This window comes from Aplosporella prunicola, assembly GCF_010093885.1.
Source record: "Aplosporella prunicola CBS 121167 unplaced genomic scaffold K452scaffold_6, whole genome shotgun sequence".
NCBI lineage: Eukaryota > Fungi > Ascomycota > Dothideomycetes > Botryosphaeriales > Aplosporellaceae > Aplosporella > Aplosporella prunicola.
In genome coordinates, this window is record NW_022983534.1 from 1,058,636 (window position 1) to 1,075,582 (window position 16,947).

Below are 16,947 nucleotides of genomic sequence, written 5' to 3' on the forward strand. Positions count from 1 at the left end.
CTGAAGCAGAGAGCTCTGGCGTAGTGCTTGCGACAAGAATGCTGGTTCTCGACGATGGCGGTGAGCTGGGGGATAGACAGGCGTCGAGACAAGGCTGGGAGACGAAGCGACAGGCGCGTCAAGCCGGCGACGGGTATGTAGGTAGGTAAGGTAGGCAGGGACGAGGCTTCCAAAAGAAGAAAGTGGCTCGCTCCCTGATTCCTCCTGCGGATGGGGAAGGAGCCTGCCCAAACAACAAACATGCCCGGCGACGGCAACCTCGTTGAAGGTGGCTGGGCAAAGCGCGTTCGGTTTTCTCGTTGCTAAAGCTGGCGCATGCCTCTGAGCGTACCTGTTTTCCAGGTGACACCACCAGTGCCCACAAACAAACAACCCAGCCCACCCCCAACGCACACACCTACTTCCCCTCACCCAGTCCCCACGCCCCCCTCCAAGCCGCCAGCACCCTCCTTACGAGCACCGCATCCAGTACTCCCGCGTCCCTAACCCCTCTTGCCCACTTCTCCGCCCTCTCTGTGCGATACACCAACTCCCTCCGCTGCCCATCGCCGTACTTCCTCTCCCAGAACTCCAGCAGCTTGACCGGCGGATTCGCCACCGGGTCCTGCGGCCCCTGGCGCAGCGTCTCCAGCCAGTCCGCCGTGCCCACGGCTTCGAAGGCCAGGCCCGCGCCGCGCAGCAGCGGCAGCACGTCCTGCGTCCAGTGTACGGTGCGCGGGTTCGTGATGTTGTACGTGCCGCTGGGCGGGGCGGCGTTGGCGTCGGCAGTGGTAGGAGCGCCACTGGAAGAAGAAACGGCAGAGGCACTGCTGCTGCTGCTGGGGGCGGCGGATTCGTTGGCCGCGACACCGGCCCCAATACCACCTATCTCGACGCAGCTCCCAGCTACGACGTCGACGGGCAGCCACCGCACCCGCTCCTCCAACGTCGGCAACACCCCTATCGTCACTGCCGCCCGCAGCATCAGCGGCACCGCCTCCGCCGCGCTCCACACCCCGTGCTTCGTGTCGCCGATGACCTGGCCGATGCGTAGAACGCGCGCGCGCAGCGTCGGGTGCTGCGACCCCGCCCGCGCGACCAGGTGCTCTGCTACGAGTTTGGACTGCGCGTAGCCCATGTTTTGGGCGGAGGAGAGGGTGGGGGGGAGGGATTCCGGGATGGGGACGCGGAGGAGGGAGGAAGCGTCAGCGTCAGCGTCAGCGTCAGCGTCAGTAGCGGCAGCAGGCGTATTCACGACGCTGCTGACCGAGGAGCAGAAGTTGAAGGACGCGGGCGTCTGGCTGCGCGTCGCGAGGCAGAGGTTGAGCAGGTGCGTCACCCCCGCGATACAGTCCTTCTCGAAACTTCGCAGCGCGAGGTTGAAGTTGACGGACCAGGCCGCGTGGATCACGGCCGAGAGCTCCGTCTTCAGCGCATCAAGCACATCAGGGCTGAGGCCAAGGTCTTGGCGCGAGAGGTCCGCGGGTAGGGCGACGAGCTTCGCTTCCGCGGCTGGGGGGAGGGGGTGCAGGCGGCGGGCTTGCAGGGACTTGATGACGCGGGCGAGCGCGTGCGAGGGCGAGGTGGCGCGCACGAGGCAGTAGACTTTGTGGACGGATGGGAGGGCCGCGAGTTGCGCTACGATGTGTGCGCCGAGGGAGCCGGTGGCGCCGGTGACGAGGACGTAGTCGCCTTCCACGGCGCGGGGCTGTGGGACGTGGTCGCGGAAGGTAGAGTATTGTTCGATTAGGGCTTGCATCTCCTCCTCCTTGGAGACCGAGGCGACATCTGCGCCGTTCCGTAGCGAGTGCAAGTGATGAGCCAGCGCGGAGACGCTTGGGTAGTCGAAGACGCAGTTGAGTCCAAGCTGCTGGCCTCCGAGGTCTAGCTGTTTTAGGAAAGTGGTGCGAAGCCTACTCGTCTGTAGGGAATCCATGCCTAGACTGAAAAAGTCTTGATCGTCTGTAAGACTTGAATGATCCTTCTCCATGACCTCAGCAACCTCTCTCATAACGAAGTCCCTAAGATCCGGCTCGGACAAAACAAGCGTTCCAGCGGTCTTTTCCTCATACATTGCGTCGATCTCTTGTTCGAATTGCTTGTAAAATGCCTGTCGAATTACGGTGCCCTTGTCTGTGATCCGGTATTGCGTTTCTGGTGGAAGCAGCAGCATCATATCCCTGTCAATCTTAGCATGTGCCGGAAGAGCCGTGTGCGCAGGTTCCACGGTCTTCAAGACAGCATCAACGATCATGTTCTCCGACATGCCCGCCGCTTCCGCGGACAAGACGACAGCAAGACCACACCTTGTCCTTCCAGCTCCAAACATGACGGCATCCGCCACAAGCGGGCTTTCCTTTGCGGCACCTTCCAATTGGAGCGGATTCGCCTTCTCGCCATTGTTGAGAGTGATCGTGTCATCTAGACGGCAATAGTACTTCCAGGCATTGGGCAGGGTGGGATGTTTCGTGAAACAATCCTTGGTGGCATAAGCACCATCTTCACGGTTCGTCATGACTTTCGAGGGCCATCCTTCCAAACAGACGCATTCGTAGAGGCCAGAACCCTGGTCCTCGAACCTTAAAAATGGCGTGACTGCTGCGGTCGGCCGAAGATAGTCCCACCCTTTATCCCCTTGGGGTCGGAAAGATGTCCTAGTACTGTCAGCATTACGGTCCGCGCTGTGAGTCCTAGAGCTTACATCAGCTGCCCAGTTTCTGTGGACCCATAATGGCTCACGAGGTTGACGCCGTGCGCTACGAGCTTGTGGCCCAGGGAATCGGGACATGAAGAACCGCCAAACATGACGATCTTGAAACGGGAAAGTAGCTCAATACCCTCGGCCGACTCTGCTAGCAGACTAAGGGCATAAGGGACACCATAGAAGATCTTAAAATCATGTGTGCGAATAATTTCGGTGAGGTACTGCTTTGTCAAAGGTAGCTCTGCGTTGTATAGATGTATCTGCTTCTTGCAGTAGACGGTCCGGAAAAGGGAGCTGATGCCATGTGCGTGGAAGAGCGGAAGAGTGATGAAGCCGCGCATGTTCATGTTTGTCGAGTAGTTCTTCAACACCGCCTTCTGGGTAAGGAAGATCGGCTTCGGCAAACCGGTGGATCCGCTGGAATGGATGATCCAGCACACATTCTTCGCTTCCTGTTCTGGGTCGAAAGTTGGGTTCATCCGGGTGTCAATGGGCTCCCCAAGTGGGTACTCATACGACTCTCGCGTGGTGATCGGGAGGACGTGCAGATCGGGTTTATCTTCCTGTAGCGCTCCCGCGACTCCGGCGAAAGCTGAATCAACAACCATGTGATGACATGCAGTCTTTTCGAGAAGCGATATTTGTGCTTCTTTCGAGTTGCGGGTAGATAGGAACATGACCGTGTGCCCCAGCTTGCTGAGCGCCAGCAGAGTAATCAGGTAGTCAAGATTCGACCGCCCCACCAGCGCGACCACGGTGGGTTTCTGTGAAGAGCTCGTCCTCGAAGGTATCAAAGTCGCATACTTTTCTGCAGCCCTATATGCGAACGTGTCCAATTGGCGTGCCGTGTAGTCAACATATTGGATTCCTGTCGAAGGGTAGGCTACTAAAGGAAGGTCTGGATCCGTAGACGCCCGGCTTCGCATCAACTCATCTACCGTCCGTGGCTCCGACATACAAGGTTCTGGAATTGTCGCACTGATTGGCGCTACTATGGGCGCGGAATGATCATGGGCAGGGATATGGGGAGGCTGAGCTGGAAGAGCAGACAACATGTTGAAATCAAAGCGAACAACCGGAGAAAAAATTGATCGATACAACTCTCAACGTCACAGGGTCGAGTCAGTCATATATAGACGCGGGAGATCATAGCAAGCGGTGGAACTCGGAGGATGCGGGACCTAAAAGGCGGGGTAGACAGGATATCCGCAGCACCCCGCACTGCTTGGAGTCGATATCCCGGGCGCCAAACCCAAAGAGTGCAGCCGGCCGGCGGAAAAGAAGCGGAGAAGAAGCGGAGATACCTTATAGACGGATTCTTATCCGCTGCACATCCGTTGGGGGCGGAAGCGGCCCCGCTGCGCAAAAGGGTTAGTCGGACTAGCCTATCTGCCCACGATCATTTTTTAGGCCTTTCCCAAAGCTTCTTGCGGCAACGCGAATGCCGTTTAGGTGCTGCTGCCCGCCTTAGGCCGCGCTTCGCATTGGGCCCGATCGACCGGGCCGGGACAGATGAGGGTGACGATTCCCAGGGTGGTGCCAGGGCGCCGACAGCTTGTTCGCACAGCAGTCCTGACCTGCGACCCCAGAGCGTTCCCAAGTTCCCGTCAAACTGATCTATGTTTAGTCACTTGCATCCGAGCGCCCATGTAAACAAACTGTCGGCGTGCATACAATACATGCTGGAAGAAGAAGCGGGTTACCGAAGCGTGGACAGGAGAATTCCAGGAGATGTCCTATTCTTAGCCGTGCATGACGCCGGGTTTACATTAGCAGCAGAGTCCCAGTCGCAGCATCGATGCAGCTTCCGACGCGCAAGACAAGCACTGATGTATCGGCGATGACGACGGGAAGGGCAGTCAGCGCGGAGGCCTCTCCGCCATGAGCACGTTTCAGCGCGGGCGTCACCCAAGCCTGGCAGCGACCGATCCAAACGGGAGTCTCGTGTGTCGGAGGTTGGAGGTTGGAGGTGACGACGCCTTGTGGAGAGGTGGCTCCATTATTTACCGCGAGATTTGCCCGAGGCAGATCTCTACCTTAATCGAACATCTTCATCACTCGATGCCTCACTTTTGGCGTCCGTTCGGCTCGCGACATCCCGCTCGCTCGGATGCTGCTCACTCGGTGGCCTGGCCACTACGAGTACGAAGCGCCGGAGGCTCGGGCGGGCACGTGACCCGCTCGCTTGTCCCTTAGCCGATCTTTTCCGTCGCTCGCTTCGCCCGCTCCGCCAAAATTCCACGGCTTTGAACGATGCCTCGAGAAATCCGTCTTTTCCGACGAACTGCGCACCGCAACATGAAATTTGTCCCTCGTCCAGGCCTTCTCCCAACCCAGTGCCCCCCACTTTACCCCGGATTAAACGCCATTACTCTCGCGGGAGGCGCTTGAGATCGTGAACCTTAATATTCATCAGTCGTCGAACCGTCCCATGAGCTATCGACGGTGCGGATCGTAGATCGAGGCCGCCGCGGAAAAGGAGCTGGTCCGATCCTAACTGTTGTGCCGCGACGCCACCACTGATGAAGAGGCTCCATCTAGATGCTGGCGCCTGCCGGATCCTTTCCGTCGCTCTATCATCGTCCTCTCCGTCTCGTTCGGCCTGCCGCCTGCTCCACCTGCCGTCGGCCCCGTTAGACTCAACCTAGGCATTTCTGGAAAAAGAGCGTCCGCCGACGCCGGAATGTTGAAGAGCTGCGTCGTTCACTGCTGTTCTTGACCATGACGTCCCGCCCGGACCGGTCAAGATTCGCCCGAGATGCCCAATGATGCATGAAAGATGTAGTGTTTTGGGCCTCGCAGCTTGCTCGCGCGCACTTAACACAAATCTGGTTGGTGAACCCGAAGTCAAAGGCCGGAGGAAAGGAGGCGACGACGATTGTTCTCGAATCGTCCCTACCGAAACAATGGAGCCCATCTGGGGCAACAAGTGCCGAGCGGCGTGTGCGGCATTGAGCTGGATCTACATACAGGCTTCGCTCGTCAGATCCAAGGGAGCCACTCTCGGAACAAAGCGCGCCTCCTGCAAGGGGTTTGGCGGTTCATCTTAACAGCTCATCTTTTGACCGCATGACGCACGCCCGCAAGGCGCACTTGGAGTGTGAGAGAAGAGATCCTTCGACGGTGTGGCTAGTCTGGACCCTGAGCATTGTGAAGCACTAGCAGCGAGGCTAGCAGAAGTGTACGAGGCGCACAGCCACTGGTGGTAAAACGACGGTGGGCAGCCTGCCGTTTGGTGAGGGCACTTTAAGGTTGTGGCGACGTTGGGCACCGCGCATTTCTGAGAGCGCGTCTGGACCCTGTGGAGATGCAGGAATGTGGAGAGCGTGCGTGGAAGGCCCGGGATGTTGCTCCCCTGAGATGGCTGACGATGGCGATCAGGCCAACACTGGGGGGCGATGATGACATCGATGCAGCATTGAGCAAGAATCCTATGATGAAAAAATCGGCAACGCCGTGGTGGGCTTTCAAGCAGAAAAGTGAGGCTGCAGCGCCATGAGCAGGATACGCGACCGTTGGTAGTAAGGGCATCTTCACGGGCCGCAGCCGCACCGACAGTGGATGTGGATGACTCGCCGAGACTCGAGCATCGCTGGTGGAGATCCCTGGTCGGGCCAAGCGGGCGCGCTGCAGCTCCCCTAAACCTAAAATGCTCGGGCACCTATGTAAGAATCACGCCAGTAAGTTGCAGGCAGAGAGAGGCACAGAGGTTTAAAAAAGAAAAAGAGCGGGCGACCAATGGCGCAGGTCGACCAAGTGTATGTCCCCGTTGCGAAACGAAACTCGGAGATTGCAGTTGGTCGGCCCAGGGCCGAGATCGGGTGCGGCCCAGAAGAGAGCAAGTTTGTGTTTGGAAAAAGAGAGGAAGGAAAAAAAAAAAAAAAAAATGGTGAGAGTGGGGGGCGGGAACAAAGAAGGATTGATTGCTAAGAGTTATGGGAAGGTTGCGCGCGTGTCGCGGCCGTTTCTCGCAGACCGGTAGCTATCCTGGGCAGCACGCGAGCGAGCGATATCCACTCTTGCGGGCGGGCGGGAGACGCGTCAGTGGCCAAGCTTGCCGGATCGGGATGCCGACGTCTGGACCTGTAGCCGTAGCGCGGCTTTATTGTGGGCTGGAGTCGATGGGGTCGATGGTTGGCAGATGAAACCGGTTTGGGCGAGGGCAGTGTCTATGGACGAGGGGTGGTCGGTCGGGGGAAGCTAAAGGGGAGCTTCCAGGTCCAAGCAGCCACGGCAACGGAACGGCGGTTTATCCGGCGGCCGACACACCGAGGCTCCCTCGCCATTCTGGGGTTTTGGACAGCAGCAGCCCTAACTCCCCCTCCCCCCCCCTTCAGGCCTCCCACTAGCCGCGTTCCAGCCCTTCCGTTTCACCAATCGCACTGCGTGCTTTGCACGAGCTCGCAGCCGCCGATCAAGCAACAGGTCACAGCGAAAAGGTCGACTGCTGCTGTCCAAGTTCCAACTGCCTTTCGCCGGTGCAATGGTAGCGAGGCGAGGCACAATGCGGAGGCCCGTGGCCTGCCCGTTTGCTCGACGTTGATTCGTAGCATTGCTTTCTATCCGATGTGTGTCCCTCTGATGAATTCTTTTCAATGCGCAGCAGTGGCCGTCTGACCCACTACGGCTGCTAGCCTCTAGACTATCATCATCCCATGCCGCACGACTCGACGTCGCGGCCTTTTCCCCCGATCCAGATGCATTGCTGCCTGGGGCAGCCCGAAGACGCCAATGCCGAAATGCTGCTGCCCAGCCCGGGTGCCCGGACCCAAACGCCTTCACCAAACTCCCTTTGCATGTTGCCGTATGCGGCCACGCGAGTCGCCGCGCCTCATGCAGCCATGCTGCTGCGCGTGCCGGCGAGGCGCTCCTGGCTTTCTGCCGCCCTCCTCATCCCTGAGGAGAAGAGCCTCGGAAATAATCGTTACAGTCGTGAGGCACGACGATCGTCATCTTTCTCTCTGCCCGCCTTTAGCCGACGGCGTGCCTGAATCATTGCAATTGCTCTTGTCCGTCCGCGTCTGCCTTTCACGCCGTCGTCGTGCGCTTGGCGGGCGCCGGCCGCGAGCCCTTGAGATGTATCCGCTTGACGTGGTCCCTCTGTAGCTTGGTTAGCAGCCGTGGGCGGGAAGTGTGTGTGTGTGTCATTCATTGCCGTACCATGTTGTCAACTCTGCTGAAGATGCGTTCGCAACCTCCCCATTCGCAGATGACGCCGGGGTTGTGCTTGGCCTCGTGCCGGGCCAGATCCTTTTTGCTGGAGAATCCGCCGCCGGTGGCCTGGGGGCAGCCCTCGTGCCTGCAGAAGAAGGACTTGGTGTGGCGCTTGTGGTGCTTCCGCAGGTCGCAGCCGCGCGTGAAGACGGCCCTCGAGGTGCAGCCGGGGTAAGCGCAGGTCCAGGTGCCGTTCTTGTTCAGGTATCCGTAGGCGCGGAGGTCCGGAGAAGAGCTGGGAGAGATGGAGCGAGAGAAATCGCCACCGGCCACGCTGCCGTCAATCGAGGGTTGTGGCGAGAAGGCGCCGGTCGAGGCTGAGGGCGACCTGGAGCCGCGAGGCTGCAGTGAGTGGTTCGAGGGCAGCGTGTTCTCGGGCGTCAGGGCCTGCGGCTGGGCGTAGGCCATGGTCGGGGTGGCGTACGGGGGCATGGGCATTTGGGACTGCGGGGGCATTGGCGGCGGCGGGGCCCAGTACTCCTGCTGGGGGTAGGGCGCGGGCATTTGGTGGTGATGCGGCATGTACATGTGCATGCTGGGCGGGCGGCCGTCGAGGCTGGGGCGCTGCGGCACATGCTGGATGTGGCACGGGGCGTACATGGCCGAGGACGAAGGCGGACAGGTCGTGTTGGCGGGGAAGAGGTCCATCATGGCGAGATCAGCGTCGTTGTAGTAGAAGCCGGACATTCTGGAGGGCATCGGGGAGGGCGCAATTGGAGCCCGGGGGAGGGTAAAGAAGTGGAGGGTGGGTTGTGAGTGGCAGTCCCGAAGATCAAGGGATGGACAGTGAGCGAATGGCGGGAAGCGATGTCGATCTGGCGAGGGAGGGCGTTGTCGAATCGCAGACGAGGGGCCCGAACTGGTATATAGCGGAGAGGCAGATATAAGGCTGAGGGAGCTAGGCACTTCGACGTGGCGGAGCCTCGTTGTTCCTGCCAGGCGCGCTGATTGGCTGACCCCGAGTTTACGGATATAGAAGCTGAAACGACGTGGAAGTCACGCACATCACAAATTGCAAGGCTTCTGAATCAAGCTACCCGGTAATCTTTGGGGCTCAGCGGTGAACGCCCAGACATGGTCTGACCATCGCAATGCTGGTGCGCATCTTACCGCATCGGGCAACGAGACGGCGTCGGGCTCGAGTCTCGACGGCCACGACGACGTGCACTCGTCCCCAGATCAGTGCCAGGGTCGCCGCGCGCCAGCCGACGGCAATGGCGTAAGCTTGTTGCGGGAGAAGGTCGCGCGCGTTTCATCATCGGGCATGGCGAGAGCAATACGGAGTAAAAGTAAGTACGGTATTCTTCTGCTTTGCCATTGTTGACCGGTCGGTGACGGGATTGAGTTGGCAACGGTGCCGAGCTTGGGTCAGGGTGCTGCTGGAGCCCAACGAGGCCGCACCAAGGGAGCAAAGGAGATTTGTCGGTGTCTTTTCGTCTCTGGGGGGGGTGCGCCGTCGAGGCCGCAGAGGCTCCGACCCGGGACGTGGAGATGCCTGTCAGGCCAGGATGCCGCCCAGCCAAGCTCGGCCTGTGATCCGCGGCGCGCACGTGTGGGAGGCGGTGGCACGCTCGACGATGAAGGGCAGATGAGCTGGACACGCTGCCGGAATCCTGGAGGAGCAGCTGAAGTCAGACGGCGCGAGCCAAGCGAGCGGCAGAACCCCCAGGCACGTCAGCGCCCACCACCCTCTGCACACCCACCCTTGCCTTGAGCCTCACTCCGACCGTTGCGACACCCCGTCGTTTGGATGCCATCATTTCCTGCCCGCCGAGCATCTGCCCGTCACCACCACCATGACCACCATCACCATCGCCACGTCCCTCCGCTGCTAAGCGTCCTTCTGTGCAACTCGTAGTAATCATCACAGGACCGCCGCATGAGCCCGCGCGCCCAGTTTTTTGTTTTCCGCTTCTTCCAATCTCACACCGTCTCTTTCCGCTCTGTTTATGCTCCGGTTTCTTATGCTTGTATCACCTTCCTCGTTCGGCTCTGGCACGCCCTTCAGCTCCGCGCCACAACAACGGCCCTTTGCTGGCTGTGCAACACCCCCCGTCATCCTCCCTCCTCTGCTCTTCCAAACGTCGGCCCTGTCGAGAACCCGTCGCTCCGGCCCTCTATGCATGCAGCCAGCCCCCACGGTTCCCCAAGCTGCTGACGCCCTCTCTCTCCCCAAGCTCCCGCCATCTGGGGGTGCTGCTGCCGATCTCTACCACCATCTTGCTGATGCTGACGTCCGCACGTGGGGTTCAAGCCGCCCCATTGCCCTGAGAGATCCACCGCGACTTTGTTGCGTCCCCGTATGACTTACGCAAACTCTATCATGTTGGATTGTTCGTTCACTCTCTCTGTCCTCGGCCGAAATGTTTCCTAGATCAGTTTGCTGGTATCTGTTCGGCTTTAGCGAGCTAAAGACCGTGCCTCGAGTGACCGTTCTACAAGTACGTGTGCGTGGCTTGTCTTTCGGTCTCGCATTCATTAGTCACCTACATCCCTGTTCATTTCCACCTCGCCGACACCGGACGAGCTAATCGCCGTCGCCGTCATCATACGAATTATTCAACCCATTGCAACCCTTGCGGAGAGACGGCGACTTTGTCGTCTGGATGGGCTCGTTGTGCTAGACGAAAATCGTACGACTGTGACCGCATGGCAGAAATCACTCTACTCAAAACAACCCGGCTGCTTCTTACTACTCTGCAACGAGCATACATCCCGAAGCCACCCATCCAAATTCCACACACTAACTCGCCATTCGACCTTGACTACCCCGCAAGTGCTCCTACAGGGCATAGCCCTCCCTCTACGTCCACGTTCGGTTATTTCTCGGTCCTCTGATTCGCCACAAAATTTTGCAGCAAGATTGCGACTTTTTTTTATATCTGTGTATTTATATACAGAGATCTCAGTGGCCGCCTCCTTAATTGCTCACCGCCTTCGACAATTAAGGCTGCATGCTGTGTTATCCAAGTAGATGCATATTTAGCTAGCAGAGGATTTCGCCGGCGGCAACGTTCCTCCCCCATATCAAAAGTTCACCGTTCAGCGCCTCGTCTCTAGCCGAGGCCCAAATCCGCGCAATACGCTCTGATTGGCAGGTTTCGCTCAATGTCAATAGCGAATTTCGGATAGGCGTGAGGAACGTTAACCTGCTTAAGTAATGCTTCAAGTCCACTCGAAGACGTGATACAGAGAGTTTCTCCGGATATCTTCTGGTTGTTGCTCTAAACTCACTAGCACCTACCCAAGTAGGTTACGACCGGGAAATCATCCCTGCCAGCTACATATGTATATAAAACTCCGTCAGTTGGTTAGGGCATGGTGCTAAGAATCCTTACCGTAAAACGGGCCGTTGGTACGCCCATCTGTGACGATTCTCTTTACTTTTTGGTCTCCTGAGGATATGCTGACCCTTTGTTTCGACAATAAATGCTGGAGGTTTCGCGAAGGGGGTCACGTGGGCGATCTCGCTATCGCTATCACAGTGTGGTCGGAGCTTCAAAACATCCAGCATTTTCCTGGGTCGCTCCTTCCCACGAAACAACACAACGTCCGACAAGTGGCACCGACTTTTTTTTAAGCCTGAAACAATCTGCGACAACGTCTCGATCATGGTCTCGATCGTTGTTTGGAGCCAGCCGGGATTGCGCAGAGGTCAAACAGATCCACGATCCGTGGCGGCCTGATCGCCCAAGGATGGACATGCCTGGTGTGCTTCGCGCTCGCTTTTCTCGACGACATGGGACATCCATGAGCGCGACAACACACGCCCGGCTTTAACGACGCACGATTCACATGTTTTTACTAGGCGCAATGGCGTGCGCGTTGGCAACGCTTGTCTGCGCTTTGTCGCGTTCTTTGCGATGCGTGCTGTCTTCGCCAACCGGCACGGAGTGCTGCTGATACATTAATTCATGATTCCTAATCAAGGACGGAGGGATCAAACCATACGACTGGAAGAACCCTGCTCGCGGACGGATGCGCCTACGCTTTGGAAGGTAGTCGCATCGAAAGGTCTGAGATCGTTTTTACCTACCTTGATCGACACCAGGGACCTAACGGCTTCGGAAGGCGACTTGTCCAACGGCCTGACGATCCTTTTTCGAGCTTCTACAGCTGGTTGCACCGCCGTCAGTTTCAGAATTATTCAAGAGGTCCTTGAGATTTCAATGTTTCTGGCGGTGGGTGATCTCTAACACCTAGGGTTTGACAACCTACTTTGGTATTCTCAACGAATGTCGGGGGCCTCTACACTGTCTAACTGACTCGCTCATGGCTTCTGCTTCTTACTGATGACCAGCGGCTTCACGGAGTGTCGTTACAAGGAAAGCGCATTGAGAAACTCCCTACTTACTAGTGCTAAAGCAGTGCACAACAAAATCCCTCGCTCACGGTCATTACTGAAGTGAGCGACCTTACAAGCAAACGTCCGGATAATCTCAACAATACATATTTGTGTTCCTTTACGTCAGTGTTGATCGATATGTCCGGGAAACATTTTGACGGCTTCACTCTACCTATAGATAGGATCCCACGCGACACAATGTCCGTGTAGGTATTGGGCCTTTTCACTTTTTAACCTTCGTACCATCGTACCGTTGTGACATACCCTCGCATACTTTGTATCTGCACCCTCGTATTTTTTGAACACTCTTAATTCACCTAATTTTCTATCTTTGTGCTCTCTTGAAATACTCTTGCGCTCGTATACCCGTGCATTTGCGTCTTTCCGGACACTGATGCTAACGTAATTTTCTACCTTAATAGCTCAAAAAAATGGAGGCACCGTAACAAAAGCCTCGATACTCTTATAAAGGTATAAATGGTTCCCATAGTTAACCTCACATCCAACCAAGAATTCAAGCTCTGGATGTGACCAAGAAAATCTTGGAATGTATACGATTTAGAGATTTCTCAACTTAAATGAGCTTCTGCTCCATACGATCATGGCTATTTTCACGACCGAAGTGTCTCGTCTCACAACAATGTACGCTATTGCACAACAAAAGCAAGAATAGAAATAAGCCTCCAAAACCCCATACAATCAATCCGGAAAGCAACCTCCACAAAACGCACTTCCCCCTCAGCCGCCCATCGCCATCCCGGCCAACAGCTTACGACGTCTCCCTTCTCAACGCCTCACCGCAGTATCCGCTCGCAGCAGCTCACGTTCGCATACGTTGCTTTTTGCAGCAGCGCTCGTATCGCACCGATCTACAATGACACCAACACCAAGCCGGAACGATCTGCCAGCACCAGCACCAAGCGCACAGAGTTGACACGTCATAACCCAGTGTTGGCACCGTGACCTCTAGTTACCAGCCCCAGACCCGCGCGCATGAAATCACATCCGCGGCGGCGGTCGAGACCAAAGAAGACAGCAGGAATGAGAGAGTGAGCACAAGCAAACGTCGCACTTCCACATGACTTTCAGCCGCCGCGCGATCATGTGGCAGAAGAGGAAGCAACGGCAGTGTGAAACCTGACAGAGCAGAAAAAGATAGTACGGAGAAACCCTACCGAGCCCAGTATCCGAGTAGCCTGACATCTGCAGCGAAATGCTCCTAACAACCAAACGTGGCCACACTAAATTCCAGCAGCGGCCAGAGATCGCGATCTCAGCACCAGCCAGCAAATACCACCCTCAAGAACTCCGCTCTTCTTCTCACGCGGAAAGCAATTTCCAGGCTTCTAGCCCAAGTCTCCGAACCGCAATATACAGTCGGGCACCAGTAGATTGGGCCGCAAAAAATAACCACAGCACCACTAGAGCCGCCCACGCCCTATGCTACGTAGCTAGCCACTGTTGCGTACATCAGCCGCTCTCCGTCCCGACTCCCGTACATAGTACACACACATACGGAACTAGGCACGCATTACGAGTTGTACTAACCGCGCCGTCGCCGCCCGCCCGCCGCCGCTATGCAATGCTATTCAAAGCAAAACATTACCGCAGCCACGGGAAAAAGCAAAATGAACACGCCAAAAAAACAGCCAAGTCATTTAACTCCACGCAATGCAAAGGGCCCAAAGCAAGTCCGTAATAAAGCCACAAGCCACGCGTATGTATGAACATTCGTAAATAACCTCAGTAAGCAGCGAACCCGCCCGCAGTGCAGCGCAGCAAAGTGCCGTGCAGTGCAATAGCCCCACGGGGCCCGAAAAAGCAAGGGCGGGGCCCAATCGCGGCGCAGACTCCCCCTCCTCCATCTCCGCCGCCTCCACACACTCATGCCCTGCCCTCCCCGCTTACGTATGTACTCCGTACCTAGCGGGCAGTATGGATCAAACCGCCGCCATGCACGCCCGCTACATGTATGCAGGCAGCATGCCCGCGCATATGCGTAACCACACCCACACACACACTCCGTCTTGTCTTGTCTTGCCCATAGTTAGGAGTAGCTTGTCTCAGCTCTCCACCTCCTCCGCTTCCTCCTCCGGCCCTACCGTCACCGCCCCTTCTCTTGTCTAGCTTCCCCGCCCCCACGTCCCACGTCCCACGTGCCTCGCGTTATGCGCCTCACGTTTTGCGCCTCCCTCCACCTCACTGGGCGCCCGCATACCCGACCTACATGCGCCGCCTCAACCGTCGTCTCAAACTGCGCACGCGTCCTGCATCGCTAGGCACATACATATATACGCCCAAGCCAGCGTGCAGGCAGGCAACAGGCGCGCCAGCCCTACAAAGCGCGCGCCCGGCTGCGTCCGCCCACCCACTCACTCGCTCGCCTGTCGTGCCTTCGCTCTCGCGCACCCCGCAACGGTGGGCACCAGCGTGTGCGACGGCCCTGAGGTGAGTAAGGCGCTGAGTAAGGCAGAGCCGCACGCGCTGGCCTGCTGTCTGCTGTCTGCTGCTGTGCTGTGTGGTGCGGTACTGTTTGTGACGGGTCGTCTTGGGCCGCGCTGTGGATGGTACCGTGTACATATGTGTAGGGCTGGGCTGGGCTGGGGCTGCGTGGTACTGGGCAAGGATGTGAAGATGAGAGGCGAGGAAAGGCGAAAAGAAGAGAAGAGGCGGCTGGGGTGCTTGTGAGCCGTTAGTTAGCTAGCTGCCTGCCGGCAGTTACGACGGGTTGATGGCATGGTATGGCATGGCATGCTTGCCTGAGACCGCGCGGTCTGCCGACTGCCTGCCTCTACCGGCAACGCCCGTCGATGCCGCACTTTCTTGCACGCTGGTGTTTTGGTTTTGGTCTGAGCGCTGCATTGAATGGCCTTTTGGCTGGCTGGTTTGCGGACGCGTTGGCCGCGTGCTGCACCAGTTCTGGTAGACCTACTCCGTATGAGGCTATGGTTTACTCCTTCGGTGGCTGTGTGTGCTTGTGCTACTAATGCTACGGCTAGGACCGGCGTTGTAGCTCAGAGTAACTAAGATCTCCTAGCTACGTATGGAGCCGAGACTTATTACCAGATAAACAAGAAGGCGTGTAGAAAAGAACGACTTGATGGACTAACAGCGGCTTAGTGAATACGTCTTCCTTTTGTTGTCTGCAAATAATATTGTAGAGGCTGTTCCTATATGTTTTTCCCCTGTAGTTTAAGAGACTTGAGTCTCGTCTGCATTTTCTAGCATCGATGCTGGAAATATTATTTAAAAGGCCCTCTCGTACAGGGTTTCTATAACAATATTAGGATTTACAAAGTCCATAGACAGCCTACATTTATATATTCCATGTGGCTTACATGGCCCGGCTCCACATCTTCGTAAGGGGAAGAGGAATAGAGACTGCGGAACTATAGGGTACTGTGATAGAATATAGTACTGGCAGCCTTTTAATGTCTTAAAGAGGGCCATTAGTAAAAGGTTATAGCGTAGACCACCAGCGCCGCATAATAGTGATGATTATACACGTACTTACAGATCCTTCTTGTCTATTTTTCCGACTCCTTTAATCTCTATAACACCTTATAGAGTTTAGATTCGTCCCACGGGATACTTTATATTGTTTACTGGCTCCATGGAAGATATCTCCACACGAGATTTGCTGGGAGCGCGGATGTAAGAGGATCTAGTAGACAGTACAGTGCTGTATACGATAACGCTAATAACTACGTTAATAGCACTATCAACATCAGCCCTACCATAGCGGTATTGATCAGCTGTGCTTTAAGCTATAAGATAGTGTCCGCCAGTGTCCGCCAGTGTCTAAGAAAAGTCAGCACATCCATTTATTAGCTATCACGTTGGGCGCTGCGGGTTGATCGAAGGGGCTACACAGGCCGTTACGGACTGCATATTGTTTATAGATGCAAAGAGATCGAGGTGTAACAGCAGAGTTAAAAGGGTGCGTGTGCAGCATAGAGACGTTGATGAAATGTCTACCCCATAACAATAATCCGTACAGAGGCGCACAGTGTCCACACAAACCCCCACAACACAAACCCAGCAAAGCACTCCCTAACCACTCCAGCCAGGCACAGATACATAGGTACGCACATCCATCCACCTACACACAAAAAGCCAGCCAGATACAGTAGCCAGCCAGCCATCCACCCCTCCAGCCGGACCGCTGCAAGAAGACCCAGCAGAGCCCAACACCGAGTGGCAGAGCATTGACGGCATGCTTGCCGCCCAACCCGTCAGAAAAGCGACAGACGGGCCCAGAAGCAGGGGTACCGGTACCGCGCAGTGCAGGGCAGGGCCATGCCGCCTTAGCCAGGGGCGGCAAGCCAGTCCCGCAGCGCCAGCCCAGTGCAGTGCAGTGCAGCCCGGAGGCCAGTCCGTTCAGACGCAACCAAAGCAAAGACAGGCAAACAAGCCGTCTATCCATCATCATCACGACATCAACGCAGCCAGTGCAACCACACCACCGGCACACCACCGACCCAACCAAGCCCAAGCCCAAGCCCAATCACCGGAACGGCCTCCGAGCCAAGCCGCAATCCCGTCTGCCGCGCGCCCGCGACCAGGGGCCAGGGCCGCCCGATCGAGCCGTGCAGCCGAGGGCTCAGACGGCAGGTTGATGAAGGGGAGGGGAGGGGAGGGGAGGGGTGTGCGTCAAAGGGCCAGCCATGGCTCCCGTCCACCCACCATAGGTAGTTACATATCC

At 56.9% G+C, this 16,947-nt stretch overlaps 3 protein-coding genes across 3 annotated transcripts; all 3 read right to left on the reverse strand.

The window, feature by feature from the left end:
• Window positions 1-96: 96 nt before the first annotated feature.
• Window positions 97-4,120, reverse strand: K452DRAFT_147401 (uncharacterized protein). Its single transcript, XM_033535496.1, has 2 exons — window positions 2,681-4,120; window positions 97-2,633 (listed from the first exon to the last, which is right to left on the reverse strand). The coding sequence occupies exons 1-2, from the start codon at window positions 3,736-3,738 to the stop codon at window positions 398-400; spliced, it is 3,294 nt and encodes a 1,097-aa protein (XP_033400496.1). The 5' UTR covers window positions 3,739-4,120; the 3' UTR covers window positions 97-397.
• Window positions 4,121-7,711: 3,591 nt separating this feature from the next.
• Window positions 7,712-8,305, reverse strand: K452DRAFT_222420 (uncharacterized protein; the record flags this gene model as incomplete). The annotated part of the gene is made up of 2 exons (XM_033536558.1): window positions 7,712-7,783; window positions 7,844-8,305. The coding sequence occupies 2 exons, from the start codon at window positions 8,303-8,305 to the stop codon at window positions 7,712-7,714; spliced, it is 534 nt and encodes a 177-aa protein (XP_033400497.1).
• Window positions 8,306-8,799: 494 nt separating this feature from the next.
• K452DRAFT_147426 (uncharacterized protein) lies at window positions 8,800-9,934 on the reverse strand. Its single transcript, XM_033535497.1, has 2 exons — window positions 9,601-9,934; window positions 8,800-9,510 (listed from the first exon to the last, which is right to left on the reverse strand). The coding sequence occupies exons 1-2, from the start codon at window positions 9,760-9,762 to the stop codon at window positions 9,004-9,006; spliced, it is 669 nt and encodes a 222-aa protein (XP_033400498.1). The 5' UTR covers window positions 9,763-9,934; the 3' UTR covers window positions 8,800-9,003.
• Between the last annotated feature and the right edge of the window lie 7,013 nt (window positions 9,935-16,947).